At 39.5% G+C, this 15,877-nt stretch overlaps 1 protein-coding gene across 1 annotated transcript; it reads left to right on the plus strand.

Annotated features, from left to right (window-relative positions):
• Positions 1-426: 426 nt before the first annotated feature.
• Positions 427-15,017, plus strand: LOC139939069 (nucleoporin 88-like). The gene is made up of 16 exons (XM_071934786.1): positions 427-675; positions 2,211-2,380; positions 3,526-3,651; positions 4,252-4,421; positions 5,423-5,519; positions 5,913-6,108; positions 7,321-7,474; positions 8,257-8,355; positions 9,606-9,705; positions 10,131-10,235; positions 10,629-10,775; positions 11,466-11,588; positions 11,765-11,911; positions 12,608-12,734; positions 13,932-14,047; positions 14,848-15,017. The coding sequence occupies exons 1-16, from the start codon at positions 427-429 to the stop codon at positions 14,909-14,911; spliced, it is 2,190 nt and encodes a 729-aa protein (XP_071790887.1). The 3' UTR covers positions 14,912-15,017.
• The last annotated feature ends 860 nt before the right edge of the window (positions 15,018-15,877 follow it).

Below are 15,877 nucleotides of genomic sequence, written 5' to 3' on the forward strand. Positions count from 1 at the left end.
TCTGAAAGCACACCACTTCGTATGACAAGACAAGGTTTTTTATTTCTTCCTTTTTATCCCGCAACTTAGACGACCAATTGTGCTCAAATTTTCACAGGTTTATTATTTTGTGCATAAATTATGTTGAGACACATGGATACACCAAGTGAGAAGACTGGTCTTTGCAGTTCCCAAAAGGTGTCCAGTGCCTTTAAGCTTCCTCCAGTGGAATTGGGCGTCCGCCAACTATTACACAAACAATTTCTAGGAATGTAAACCTCAGTTAGGCGGTGGGGGTGCTCCAAAGAGAGGGACTCTTTCACATTAAAAGTGATTTAGGGGATTTAGGCTGGCGATGGCCGGCACTCGTTTTGTTGGAAAACTTCGGCTCTGTTGTCGGTGTGATACCGCCCTCTCGTGTGCTGCTTGAGTTGTTTCCTACTCAAAATGGCCGCCTTTGAAGATGGAACAGACGAACGAATTTCGTGGCGGAAATGTTTGAATTCTCACCCAATTTTCGACAGATTGAGAGAAACTAGCAAGCATGTCACACTCAGGAGTGACCCAGAGGAGCTGTTGGTTGTTCGGGAAGGAATCTTGTTCGCATGGGATAGGGAGCAGAGCCGACTTTTAACAACAAATCTGAAAGATTTACTCCACGCAGACGACGCATCACGTCCGCGAAGCACGCTGCAGGTTCGTCTTTTGCCCATTGACCAGTTGCGATATAATTCTTGTAAAAAATGTTTTCATTCACAAGTAATGGTCAAATTGGTGTCGTGGACTTTACTTGGTGAATCGCTGGGATATATAGTAGATGTTATGATTACTGTTATGGGCCGATGTTATAAATCAATTAAAACTATTTATTTTTAAATATTAAATTTCAATAATTAATGTGAATTTATGCAAAATAACTGATTAAAAATTAAAGAAATAAATTTATTTAATAATTAATTAAAGATAAGCATACTCTTCTTTGTTTTTATTTTAAGGGTGATACTGAACCATAGTCTTATTAATCTAGCAAAAGATTTCCGTATCTCTCCACCACTTGCTCACTCATTATTTTTACCAAAAGGAATATCTGATACAAACAAAGTAAATAAAATAAGAATTTCATTTAGTTACTAAATTATTTCATAGGAATGAAAATGTGGAAATTTTGAGGGTCAAGATTAACACAACAATCTAGTATTGTTAGCAAGAAGATAACCACTCGAATGCCAGTCAACTCGCACCCCCCACCCCCCAGCAAAGACGCCTACTACAAAGTCATACCCTTGTAAAGTCTACCCCTCACTTACAAAGTTACCCCCTCACAAAGTTGGCCCCTGACAGAGTCACGTGTGTAAAAATTTGAGTGATATAAAGTAACGTAAGTTCACAAAGTGACGGCCAGAATGTTTCATTTTCGCCCTGACGTTTCAACTGTCTGTAGAGTCTTTCACAAAGGCTTGGGCTGGATGAGCCTTCCGGAGAGGCTCTCACCTGCAAGAGTTAGTAAAAAGCCATAGTTACCTGTAATTACGGATAATTTTCCGTATGGCGCCACCACTTTCTCACAAATTTTTACAAAAAGGGATATCTCATTGTAAATTAGATATATTATTTCATATTGAATGAAAAAGTGGTGGCGCCATACGGAAACTTTTCTGTAGTTACCTATTAGTGTTATCTGTAGTTACCTCCCTTCAGTCTTGTGGATTTCTCCCCCAAATTTCTCCGCCCTGCAATCAATTAATATTTAGGTTTCAGGTTTTCAGGTTTATTTTCCAAAATAATAGGGAAAACTACTTAGTAATAGTATATGGGGAGGTCGCAGACAAGAAGCCTAAGCTTGGCAATGTCTGGCCTCTTCAAAAATAAAAAATAAATATGAAGTTACAATCATGAATTTTTTAAATAAATAAGCAATAGTTATGTATGCTCTTGTTATTAAATAATTTAATTTAATAAATTCAAGTCAATAAATAATAATAATAATAATAGTAATATAGGAAACTTATATTGGCCATGTCTGTCACAGGTAACACTCTTGGCGCAGGAACCCTTACAAAGCTAACATCTAGGAACTAATTAAAGAAAATAAACAGAAGGAGAAGTAGCTGATTAGAAGAGATGGCTTTTAGTTAAAAAAAACATAGTTTAGAGGAAAAATAAATAACCTTGCTTCAAAATGATATTTTATCTGTTATTTTATACTCTCCAAATTGTTTATTATTGACCAGATATTGCTGTGCACGAACGCACCGAGATTCAACGTTGAGCACATCACCCTGAGTCTGACCGGGCAGCATGTCCTGTTATGGGGACCTCAGGGGGCATCGGTCATGCATTTACCGAGACGCTATGGAAAGTTTGGCCAGTATGAGAATGGGAAGGAGACAATTAACTGCAGGTAAGGGACTTTAAAAAAGGGTGTGCACAACGTTGGCAAGGGTCATATCAAGGGAGGCAATTTACCGGCAACAAGTGTCCAAGCAGTCTCAAATACAGTTCTTTTTCACGGTGCAGCCATTTTGAATTTCTCCCATTGGGTGCGTTCGTTTAGCTTCCCTGGTTCGACCCCTGTGTGTGGCGTTTTTTTTGTCCCAGGACGAGTGTGTGCAGATAATTACCCTCGTTCGTCCTGGTAAAAAAAAATGCCACGCACCGGGGTCGACCCAGGGGAGCTAGACGAACGCACCCATTGATATCAATGTTACCAAATGGAGGCTGGAAGAATAAAATAGTCTGGTTCCTTATTGCAAAATGATTAACAGCCATTAATGTTATTTAATACAAGGAACATGACCAAGATGGAGGCAGCATGATAAAGGTCTATTAAGAGCAATTCATTCACGTTTCAATTTTTTTAGGGATAGTAAGTTACAGCAAGAATGTCTCTTTTGCTGCCAAAGTGTTTGTTATTCACCAAATTCACATCCTCTATTGGAATACCGCCAACATTACGGCTAGTTGGCTTAGTTGGTAGAGCACCATTTTTTTGTCCCGACTACTCGTTACATGACTCCGATTACCTATTGAGCTTAATCATCACAGGTCATTTGTTGGGTCACACAAAGTCTGAATACTGGTGTCTGACAATATGGATAGCAAAAGGCGTCATTGACTGCCATCTTTTATGGAAAACAATGGAAAAGTGCATGATTGACTCTAAGCCAATGATAGTTCTTCACGTGTGCACAATTCATCAAAGATGACGTGCATTGCAATCCAATCCATCTATAACTGATGTTGTCCCCATGCTTCACGCTTAAAGGAGCGAGGTATTTTCTGGTTAACTCATTTCTTATTCAAAATTTGCTGCCGAGCACTTTTTGGGAATTTTAATGAATTTGCTATAGATTTTATACATATTTGATATGGTATTTGATGTGCTTTTTTTTTTAATTTTTATGACGTTTTTGTCCTTGTACCCTTTTGTGCCTTTGTTATTTTTATTGCCTGGATCGCCTTTAGATGGTGACTATTTTTGGCTTCTTGGTTATCTGCAGGCTTGTTATATTAATTTATTGCACTTCACTTGTATTTTTCTTTCAGGACGATGGTGTTAGCTGAGAGGTTCTTCATGTCCAGTGGTTCTATCAGGTTACTGCAGGCAGCATGGCACCCAGGGAGTAACTCAGATTTACACGTTGTACTCCTCACATCAGATAACACTCTAAGGTACGAACTGTCTCTAGCTATCGGACTCCTCCTCTTTGGAATTCATTACCGAATTTATTAAAAACACAGAATAATCCTTCAATCTTCAAACGACAACTCAAGGCTCATCTCTTCAAACAGGCATTTTATAATCCTGGGGTGGATTTCACAAAGAGTAAACACTAGTCTTATCTCCGGTTAGGATGCGTTACTGGTCCTGAGGCCATGTCCGAATTGGCGACTTCGGCTACAGCTTCGGCTAGGGCGCGCGCGTCTGCTATTCTTCAACACTGACAGACGCGCTGATCTAGCCGTAGCTGTAGCCAAAGTCGCCAATTCGGACACGGCCTAACTTAGGACCAGCCTTAAGTTTTGAATATCTCCTAGAACTAGTCCTAATCCTAACTCTTTGTGAAATCGACCCCTGGATTTGTATCTTTGCGAACCGGCACACTTGAATGAAAATTGTTGTCAGATACTGTGCGCTTTAGAAGTGCGGTTTATTTTTAATTTTTAATGATGTTTTTGATTCTTTCCAATCCTTTAACTAAACATGATAGTTTAACACCATTGGAATCTATAAAGCTTGATTTTATAAAAGATTTCTTATTTTCTGATCAGGATTTACGACATCAACTCCCCACAGAAGCCAATCCAATGCCACAGATTAGGGGAGTACTCCACTAGCTACTCCCTCTTGGCCAATCGCTCAACGTTTGAGGTAGCACTCGGCGACGTTGCCGTGGCGTTTGACTTTGGACCGGCAACAGAAGATTCAAGACGTGCCCTAGGTAATGAGTCAACGCTTTATTTAGAAATGTAATTGTGATGCGATCAAGCTAAAACAAGTCGTTTGTCGGAAATACCAGTATGGAGTAACAAGCCAATACATGCCAACATTAAAGGAACACGTTGCCTTGGATCGGTCGAGTTGGTCTTTGAAAAACGTTTGTAACCGTTTTTTATAAAATGCATATGGGTAGAAAGATGTTGTAAAAGTAGAATACAATGATCCACACAAACATGCCTCGAAATTGCGTGGTTTTCCTTTTACCTCGTCGACTAACACGTCGGCCATTTATGGGGGTCAAAATTTTGACTCCCATAAATGGCCGACGGTGATAGTTCGCACAGTAGAAGGAAAACCACGCAATTTCGAGGCAAACTTGTGTGGATCATTGTATGCTACTTTTAAAACATCTTTTCAACCATATGCATTATATAAAAAACGGTTAAAAACGCTTTTGTTTTTACCAACTCGTCCGATCCAAGGCAACGTGTTCCTTTAATCCTTTTTCTAATTCAAACGCCCAAGTACACATTATTTTTATTGAAAATTAGTATTGAAATAAAATGTACCGATGTATTTTCAATAAATAACTTGACTTTAAAACTCTTTACTCAGGGTTTATTTTCTCTTATTTCTTGGTGTTTCTACTTTTACAAATTTTGAACCAAAGGAGGTATCAACGAGGGGCTATAACAGTATTAAAGGATAGATTACGCTTTTTTTCAAATGTATTAACAAGTAAAAAATTATCTGGATCTAATTTTACTTGATCGCATCACATTTGTTACAACCTCCGATCATTTGCCTCACACAATTAATGTTTTTCATTTGTGCAATAGTGAGAATATTTTCATTCCTTGAAAGATGCTCAGCTCTGCCTCGTTGTAAAGAACATTCCATCTTTCAACTTATGAAAAGACTCACACCTTTGCACTCATAAACATTTATGATTTATATACTATTAATATTTTCTGGCTGTCTTGTCTTTTTGATCCATTGTAGAGAGACCCTCAGGGTGTGGCCCGTTGGTCTACCCCATCTACATCTTGAAGGGTAACGGAGACGTTTTCTTACTCCAAACTAGTCTGTCCGAACCAGGGTAAGCTGAATTCATCAATTGCACTTTGAATGTTTCCATCTTTATTCATGCTCCTCCTTTCCTAGTAGTTAAGGCCTAATTTGCAAGGGCCCCTTACCATGCATCTGCTGGCTTTCGTCATTGCACTTTGAATGTTTGCATCTTTATTCATGTTCTTCCTTTCTCAGTAATTATGCTCTAAATTGAAAAGGCCCCTGACCATGGATTTGCTAGCTGAGATACTAATGAAGAACTTTCAATGTTTCTCCCTTTTATTCATTTTCTCCTTAGTTTTTACTCATGTGCCTCCTTTCTAGGTAAATTATGCACCAATCTGAAAGGGGCCCCTGACCATGCATCCACTGGCTAAGACACTAATTGTTTCCCCCCTTTATTCATGTTCTTCCCATCCAGCTATCTGCACACCAATCTGCAAGGGCCCCTGACCATGCATCCCCCAGCTGAGGACAACTATGGACTTGATGCCTGTAGCTTATTGTGCCTTCACTCCAGTCCAGTGGTACTGGTAGTCGCCACGTCCAGTGGTATCCTGCACCACTGTGTGGTGCTAGATGGTGGGGATGATGATGACGACGATGACGACAATGATGTGAGATTTTAATCTTCTTATAATTTGGTTTTTACCCTTGCACCAATTTGTATTACGGCAGGGGTCGAAATTACCACTAGCCAGCTAGCCCGGGACTACCAGATTTACAGCCGGACTACGTATTTTTTTCAGTTTGATAGCACGGCGGGCTAGTGGAAAAATAATGCAAAAATCAACATAACAAACAATAATGAACTGTGCTGACATGGCTGATGGTATTGTAAAATGAAATACTTTCGGTGACCAATTTGTGCTGTGACTCAAGTCAATATGTGTTTTTTTAGGGCTACCAAAATCTCATTAGGGATACTTAAAATTCTGAGTTACTACCCCTGTTGACTACCGTGAAAATACACTTAATTTCGAACCCTGAAAGGGTTTTGATACTCTTTGTACGACACAAAAAAGGAGTTTCCACAAATCATTCACAAACTGGTTGTGTCCCTTTAGATAACCTACTGTGATTTTGGAGGTCTTCAAATGCCATGTTGTCATAAGTGATAGTTTTTTCAAATCAAATGGAAATAGTAGTTTGAGCTTGCAAATTGACGTTAATCATTTTGTGCCTTTATTCCAATCCTGTACTTAGGAAGTAATAATCACATTGACTCGGAATTTCCAAAATTAGTTTTCGGAACACCCGTAGGAGTTTTGGTTTGTTTTGAGAATATTGTTTACACAATGAAAAAAAACTTCCAACCCCAAACCAACCCTAACTTTGAGTGGTTAAAAACCAATAAATTGTCAAGCAGAAAATTTAATTACATTGTATTCTTTTTGCAGTTGGCCATTTGGCTCTTCAAATAATTAAAATGCAAAAATAAAACAAATTATAACACACCTCTTGCTTGTTGTGTAATCTGGTTGGCTGAAACACGGTCACGTGGGGTGAACTAATATAGTCTAGTGATTAGGCGTTCGTGTGTTGCGAGAATAGTGCCGGCCGGGCATTAGTCTTTTAAAATAGTGCCTGGTTACAGCGCCCTCTCTTGACGTGAACTGAAACAGCAACTAAAAACCTTCCTTTCTTTTCCAAATTTCTTTTCTTATTTCACATTTAAGACCGAGGTGTGTTATAAAACCACAGCTGAGGGAAATAGGTCCCTCTTCTGGTCACTCGCAGGCCCTCTTGGGAAAAGACGTGCACTAGTTACCGAATTATGCCAGTCAATATGTGTATATTATTGTTTACTTTTCTTATACTTGTTTTAGTCCGCAGTCTCAGGATCCATTTCAGACCTGGCGAGTGTCCGGAGCAAGACGGATTCAAGTCTGTATGTTTATGAGAGCGTGGAGCTCTTTCTCACCCCAGTATTGTCAGAGGAGTGTGTTGAAGAAGTTGCTTACCCAATCCTTCTCCACCGAGGTAAGCATATTGGGTTTTATTACTATTATTATTATTTCATCTTGCAAAAAGAAAGATAACATTTTCCTTGAGGAGGGCTGTTTCCCGTAGCCTTAGATCTCGAGGGTTTTTCTCAGGATATTATTATTATTATTATTAAGGGAATAAAAGGGTAGTGACGAGGTCTTAAACGCCTGTTTAAAACCGGCAGGGTCATGGCCGTGAGATAGTCGAGGCCCTTTATTGCACAGCCACGACCCTGCAAGGTTTTAAACGGCTGTTTAAGAATGAGTCACTACTTTTTCATTCCCGTTCATAAATGCCCTTTTATTAAAAACGTTTAAAAAAATACAGTTATAGACATTTTGACATTTAAAAATTTGAGGTTTCAACATATTTTTTCATCAACTTTGTGAAAAAATCTGTCTGGTGTGCGTGGGTTGTGTGTATGTGCGTATAGAAATAGATTATGCGCTAACACCATATGTGTATTAATATTTGTATTTATAGTTGCTTTTATGTGCGTATCTAATGCCAGGTAAATTTTGTTCTTTAGAGAACTGTCTTGCTTTATATTCTATACTACACTGGAGTAGATTTTCAGAACTCGAAAGACTTTTCAGTTCTGAAAAGAATTGTCCTGCTTTTTAACTACTACCTGGGCGGAAAAGTAGAACATCGACCGAGACTACTACCTTACTGCTGCTTCACAACCAGGACGAATGAAATGAAATGAAATTAATGCCATTCTTCCCTGAAGTTGTACCTCTAAACGACAGATATTTATCTGATTTTCCCTGTAGATCCATCAGTCCTGTGCAAATACTACTGCTCACACAGTGCTGGTGTACACGGTGTCACATTGTCATGGTTGCAGAAACTTGAGCGGTACTGTTCCTCTGGTGAGTCAGAAAATGCCATTCCTCTTAGAAAAAAATGAGACGTGAGACCCCCTAGCTAGTGGCTTTTTATGTAGATTTTGAAATTTACCTTTTTCAAAAATAAATTATACATTCATTCAGCATTGTGTACAAAAGTATGTTTTCAAGTTGTACCTTTATCCAGCAACTGCTTGGTATTAAAGCGCATTGTCAACCCATTATAAGCCATGTCCACTTAAAACAGTTCGCTCTAATGATTAAAGGTAATTGTCAAAGACCAGTCTTTTCCCTTGGTGTATCTCAACGTAGGCACAAAATAACAAACATGTACAAATTTGAACTCAATTGGTCTTCAAAGTTAGGAGATAATAATGGAAGAAAAAACACCCTTGTCACACAAAGTTGTGTGCTTTCAGATGCTTGATTTCTGGACATCAAAATCTAACTCTGAGGTCTTGAAATCAAATTCAAATATTTTAGTGGAAACTAGTGTAACTACTTACTTCAGAGGGAGCGGTTTCTCACAATGTTTTACACTATCTACAGCTCTCCTTTGCTTGTTACCAAGTAAGTTTTTATGCTAACAATTATTTTGAGTAATTACCAATAGTGTCCAGTGCCTTTGAAAAGAACCCAATGTGAGCTAGATTTTAATTTAAAAAAAAAAAAAATATCTGAGTGATAAAGTGAATCTTTGGACTTGCCACTGACACATTTATTTGTGAAGACTCAAGGTCTCTTTAAGTATTTTTTTGCAATAAGAAATGTCTTTGATGAAAAGAAATCATGAGCGTTTTTCGGGGGGTAAGTTTGTGCATAAATGTATGCCACCTTTGGAGTCAGAAGTGACCATAATCTTGCGTTGGTAACAGATGGGCTTGCCTGCGACGCATTTATGATCACACGCAAGGACAAAGTAGGACTTTTGTCTAAAAAGGTGTCAACTGGGCCCAATTTCATAGCCCTTAAATCTTAATGTCCTCATATCTCGACACTCCTGGGGTGACATGTCTTTTTCTTCAGCTGCGCCACGCATCTGGAACTATCTACCTCTCAATCTTAGATCTTGTCTGCGTACAACAAAATTGAAATCTCTTCTCAAAACTTATCTTATGTCACAGGTTTTTCAAGGAATAATTTTGTTGTGTCTGTTTTCTTTTGTTTTTTTGTGTGTGTTTTTTTTACTGCGCATTGAACACCCAGCATGGTGGATATGTGTACATTACACGTCTTTATTATTATTTATTATTATTTTTATTATTATATTTTAGACAACGACAACAATGAGGAAGGCACAGTGATGGATGTGATTAATCAAGACCAGCCATGTAGAGTAGCACATATGATATGTACCAAGCCATCTGAAACATGGTAAGTCAGGGTGCAGTTATTAGATGGATTGCACATGACGTCATTGACCGCCATCATTGATGAAACGTGCACTCGTAAAAGGCTACCATTAGCTGAGAGTCGTGTGTAGTGTGTACACGCGTGCACTTTTCCATTGTTTATCATCAAAATATGGCTGTGGCTGACGCTACGCATGTTACTTCAGAGGGAGCTTTTTCTCACAATGTTTTATACTATCAACCTCTCCCCATTACTCGTAATGGTTTTATGATAATAATTATTCTGTGTAATTACCAATAGTGTCCACTGCCTTTAAGGGCCTTGATCGCACTGAGCTACGGATAAGCGCGCTATATAAGAAGCCTATATTATCATTATTATGCAGTAATGCAGGAGTTATGTAAAGATTAATAAACACACTAATGTTTTGCCTTCCACCTCCTCAGCCAAGCTGCTCCGATCCTTGGCCTGACTGTAGTGGACGATCAACTGCTTGGCCAAGCCTTGCTTTGCCAGACAGTCAACAATGACTGTATTGTTACCCCGCTTAGGTAAGCTGTCTTGTTATTGGTATACCACAGTAACAATTTGTGAAGGTTTATTAGTCGAGAATCAATCACGTGATGTGATACAAAGACGCATGTTACGCATGGCTAAAAACGCGCACTACACATAGCGCAGAGCGCGGAACTTAACATGAGTTTTGTACACCGGTGTACATTACTGTGATCACTCCCACCATTGGTCGATTTCCAGTGCTTTGTACAAAACAGCCCCAGGTTCAAGGAACAGTGAAGAATTGTTTTTTTATTTGAACAACTGTTCGTCTGCTTATTAAAGTATGCCTACTTCGCCACAATAATGTTTGAAGATGACAACAGAACTTTGAGAAGAGGAATAATAATGTTACCATGGTATAATAGATGTTTCCCTCCAACATGCAGAAACCTAGACATGCCCCCAGCCCCTCTTCTAGTATCTGAGAAGTATTCACAAGAAGTGTCGTCTCTGCCGAGACAGTCCGGGGCAGAGCCATTCCAGCATCACATCCGCAAGATTCTGCAGAGGGACGTTTCACATCCGATCCTCAAGTAAGGAATTACGTTTTCTAACTGAAGTTCAAACAAAAACAAAACATGAGAATTTTTCCTGATTCCAGGATTTGTCATCAACCTCCCTTGGCCTTCAGAGATTTTCTTGAAAGAGGCAATTTTGGCACCAAGTTTTCTCACTTAAGTTTGTACAAAATAAATCCCCCCAAAACTATGAATAGTAAACTTGCGAGTACAACCATGTGAACAATATCTTGTTTGGGAGGAGTGTTGGCTCTGAAAAGAACCGGTGTGATTTCTACGTTTCGAACAGTAACTGCTCATATTCACTAGAAAAGAACTTAAGTTAGGTCTTGTGCGTGACATTGAATTCTTTGTATCTGTCAGAAGCCACATTTTCTGTGTCGTCTTCCAGACTGTTTCCAATCATCATTACATTTTGTAATGCCCCTTTTTTTATTGACCCAATTCACCTTGGCCAGATTTCATGAAGCATGTAAGCACACACAAACTTGCTAAAGCACAAAAAACTCTTGCTTAGCAAAAATAGGTTATCAGGAAAAAAAAACATAAAACAAGTTTCTATTGTAGTGACTGGTACCCCACTCATTTCTTCTGCTAAGCAGAGTTTGCTGCTAAACAGTTATATAAAAGCACACGCTATGTAACAAGCCATTATTATTATTGTAATTAATATTCAAGGGCTTTTTTAAAATTGTTTTTGCACAGAGGCAGCTCCAAGACTAGCCTGAGTCTCAAGGAAAGCTTTGAACTGGTCCAGAGCGCCACCAGGGTGCTTAGGGAAGAGTACATCATTAAACAAGACCTCGCCAGGGATGAGATTGAAAAACGGTAAGTAAAAAACCTCATCAAACAAAATGTTATTAAACAAAACAAATATTAGCAATGTCTGGACGTTTTGTGATGATTATACAGAAATTAAAGATCTCTAAAGGGTTATCGTTACAAGTGTTTTAAGAGTTATTCCATATGAGATTTCTTTCAATATTCTCGTTTGCGATAACCAGAGTGAAGATACTACAGCAGCAGAAAGAGCAACAGCAGTCGGACTTGGCAGAGAGTGCCAGACTGAAGGTAGAGATCAAAGGGAAAGCAGAGGAGATCGCCAATCGCCACAATGATGTAGTAGAAAAACAGAAAGAACTCATGAAGAGGTGAGATGGTGCAGACAGAAAGACAGAAAGACAACGACTGACTGACTGACTTACACCCATTTTAGACAGGCGCGCCAGAGTTGTGCCAAAACCAAATTGATTGGGAGGTGACTTTAGGACGACCCAAATAAATTTTGGCTTCAGACAGGCGAACTTATCATAAGCCCTACAGGGATGTGCAAGACAAATGCTCCCACTGGATTATACCCAAGCCTACATCCTTACTGACTGTGAAGGGGGTAACCCTGTATTAGCCCCAGGAGTAGGCGGCAACATGCCCCTGGTGAGAGTTGATTTACTTCGACAGCCCAAATCAGTGTAGCCCTCGCCTTGAAGTGGCCTTACGATGTTAGGTGATATCCCATGATTTAGGGATGAGGAAAACTGACCAGGGCCAAATTTCATAGCTCTGCTTACCGTAGGCAAAGAATCGGCGCTTACAGAAGCAGGGAATTATGCGCTTACGTCAAGCGTACTTCATGGGTTAGTAGGGAAGTTTTGCTTGTGGGTGTTGTACGTCGTACTCCCTGTTACTAGGCAAACTTCACTTACAAAGCTAGCCAGGAATTTGACGCTTGCTGAGAATGGTGATCGTAAAATTTTGCGGTAAAGCAGAGCCGTGAAATTAAGCACTGTCCATTGCTGTTTTTGTCTGACTTTTGCTTTTGTTGTTTGACTGGCGTTCTGATAACCCAGGGTCGTCAGTGTCCTTCATACAATGCATGGTCAGCTTCCAGTATTGTCCGAGGCAGAGCAGAGTCTGCAAAGAGAGATGAACGAGATGCAAGATAAGATAGAACAACTGCAGAACACCTTGCAACAGGTGAGCTTTGCTCAAGACAGTGTAGATGATATTCCCGCCAAGGGAACTTGGCAAACTCCCACAAGGGGATGTAAATGCCATGCCGGCAACATCCTATTGCTCTCATACAATCATTGGTTTAATGTCTATGGTTAGGAATTTCACAAATCAAGAAATTGTGATTCAGTAACTAGACGACAGTATTTATTCCAGTTATTGTGGAAGCAGTGGTTAGCTTGATTGCAAGTCCTGCAGTCTAACCACTGGACAAGTTGTGCCTGGGGTTGATTTCACAAAGCAAAAAGACTCATCTTTTTGAGTTGTCGGTACCACCGTTTGTGACATCACACTTTATAATAGATGTTAAATTTGCATCGGGGATAAAGAATATTAATTTTGGTTTTTACCCACGACCCTTGCAATTCTAAAGCAGTCTCTTACCAACTAGACTACCGAGGTTGCCCGGCAGCTAGAGGCAGTTCGAATCCTATGTTTTGGCAGCGGGTACCGCAACGATATAATAGATGTTAAATTTGCATTGGGGATAAAGAATATTAATTTTGGTTTTTACCCATACACCGATGTGTGTTAGCACTGTATACTCAGTACTTTCCCGAGTCCTGTGTAAAAATATCACAGGCATGTTACTCGGGTGGGATTCGAACCCACGACCCTTGCAACTCTAGAGCAGTGTCTTACCAACTAGACTACCGAGGTTGCCCGGCAGCTAGACTACCGAGGTTGCCCGGCAACATCACACTTTGCTTAGCAATTAAGAGTGACACACAGTTAATCTTAAATCTTTTAAAATCGGCCCCTGCTGTGTTTTTAATCTTCTTTACTAGAAGGAAAAGACCTCCATAGCCCCTGTGTAATTCCACGCCTCGACTTGTCAAACTTCCTGGGAAGTATTGAACGGTTTGAAGACTAAAAGTTTAATTTATATAAACCCTTTCCAGCCCCGTTTGCTTCGTTTTTGGGCAACAAGGCATTTTCTCCTTGTTAAAGGGCACCATATGAGTAAATTGTAAATTTCTACTGTAGCATTTCAGGGGCACCATGGCAAGAGCAGGGGACATGGAGGCAATCGCCCCTGTTGCCTCTGTGAAGTATCAGGCCTGCCTTTCCTTTCATGATCCAAGTGTGTTGTTTGGAAGACCTTGACACTGTTAAGACACTTTATCTACAAAGTCTGCCTGTCTGGTTTAATTTGTTCAGGTGAAAGTCAAAGACGAGTATCGCAAGGAGAAGATCCAGGAGTTTGACCGGAAGGTGTCAAGTCCCTCCCTGAGTCAAGGACAGAACCGGCATCTTAAGACACTTCTTAAAGAAGAGTAAGTTGACTGTTTGGTTACTGTCTTTGTCTTAGGCCTACTATTCCATGCTTTTATGTTTCTTAGACATAATTTCCTTTAGGGTTTGGGTACTTTTTGTACCACTCAAAACACAATGTCCATAGATTTACATTAAACTTACACGGTTTGAAGATAACGATAATAGAAAGCTTCCCTTAAAATATTACTTTCAGAGGTGCTGTAGTTTTTGAGAAATGGGTAAACCAATGTTAATTTAGCATGTACGACGTATTAACGCGACTCTCCTAAAGCAAGACACTTAACCATTGCTTCGTCCTTCGGATGGGACGTAAAGCCGTTGGTCCCATGTGTTGTGTAACACATGTAAAAGAACCCAGTGCACTTATCGAAAAGAGAAGGGGTTTGCCCCGGTGTTCCTGGTTGTGGCTGCTTAATGCGCCGTGGCACCTTGTAAACCCTTAAAAGGTGCTAAATAATTGGGTCTCAGAATTCATCACTGCAATTACCTATATTTCTGAAAGTTTGTATATACTCAGCGCCTTGAGTACCTTGTTTGGTAGATACGTGCGCTATATAAGACTTCGATATTATTATTATAAAAACATTGCTCTGTGATTTTCATTTTTTTTCCTCAAAAACTTAAAAACTAATGAAGCTAAAACTTCTACTGGTAAGTTATAAAGAGATACATATTCATTCACTGAGAGTAAGGATTCATGTCATAGCCAAAAACTTGATCTACAAAAGGTATCAAAACCCTTTAAAGGGAACGTATTCAATCGGTAATCACTCAATTTGTTTTATTGTGTAATTTGCAGGACTGATGCCATTGCTTCATTGGTGAAAGAAACGAAGAACCTCGCAGTTGCAGTTGGACACTAAAAACGGCGCTCCATGAAAGACACTTCAGGCCAGGAATTTCTTTTGTTGTTGATGGGCAACGTCCGATTTTATTTTACGGAGGGCACCTCTGCTGGAGATTTTGGGGCAACAATTTTTTTTTAATAGTGTCCTGCCTTTTTGAAAAAAGGATGGAGGCCTGTTTCTTCTCTTTTTTTTCTTCTCAAAATAGCCGCCCAACTTATTTTTAAAGACAACCGGCAGAGCTATTTTCCAAAATAATTTGTTTGGGTCTGAGATTGTTAACAAAAGGGGAGGCGGTGCCTCTAAAATGGAAGGGGGAGGGGACGCTAAACATGTTTTATTGACAACATATTTCATTGACAAAGTAGTTCCCTCGGCTTTGCCTCGGGAGCTAGTTTGTCAACCTCGGAGAGCTAATATTGACTATTCACCCTAAAGCTATGTTATATTTGTATACTATTATTGTATGCTGAACACTTCACTAGTTCAGAGAGTAGTTGATTGAGATAGAGACCATTGCAAGGGCGGATCCAGAGCAAAAATATTTGGGGGTGGGTTCTGTACAACTAAGACCCCTTAGAGGCAGTGGACACTTTTGGTAATTACTCAAAATAATTATAAGCATGAAACCTTACTTGGTAACGAGTAATAGGGAGAGGTTGATAGTATAAAACATTGTGAAAAACTGCTCCCTCTGAAGTAACATACATGTAGCTTTGAGAAAGAAGTAATTTTACACGAATTTGATTTTGAGACCTCAGATTTAGAATTTGAGGTCTCAAAATCAAGCATCTAAAAGCACACAACTTGGTGTGACAAGGGTGTTTTTTCTTTCATTATTATCTCGCAACTTCGACTACTGATTGAGCTCAAATGTTCACAGGTTTGTTATTTTATGCATTCGTTGAGATACACCAAGTGAGAACACTGGTCTTTGACAATTACTAATAGTGTCCAATGTCTTTAAGTGCCCCGGAAAATGTA

The sequence above is a fragment of the Asterias amurensis genome, chromosome 6 (assembly GCF_032118995.1).
Source record: "Asterias amurensis chromosome 6, ASM3211899v1".
NCBI lineage: Eukaryota > Metazoa > Echinodermata > Asteroidea > Forcipulatida > Asteriidae > Asterias > Asterias amurensis.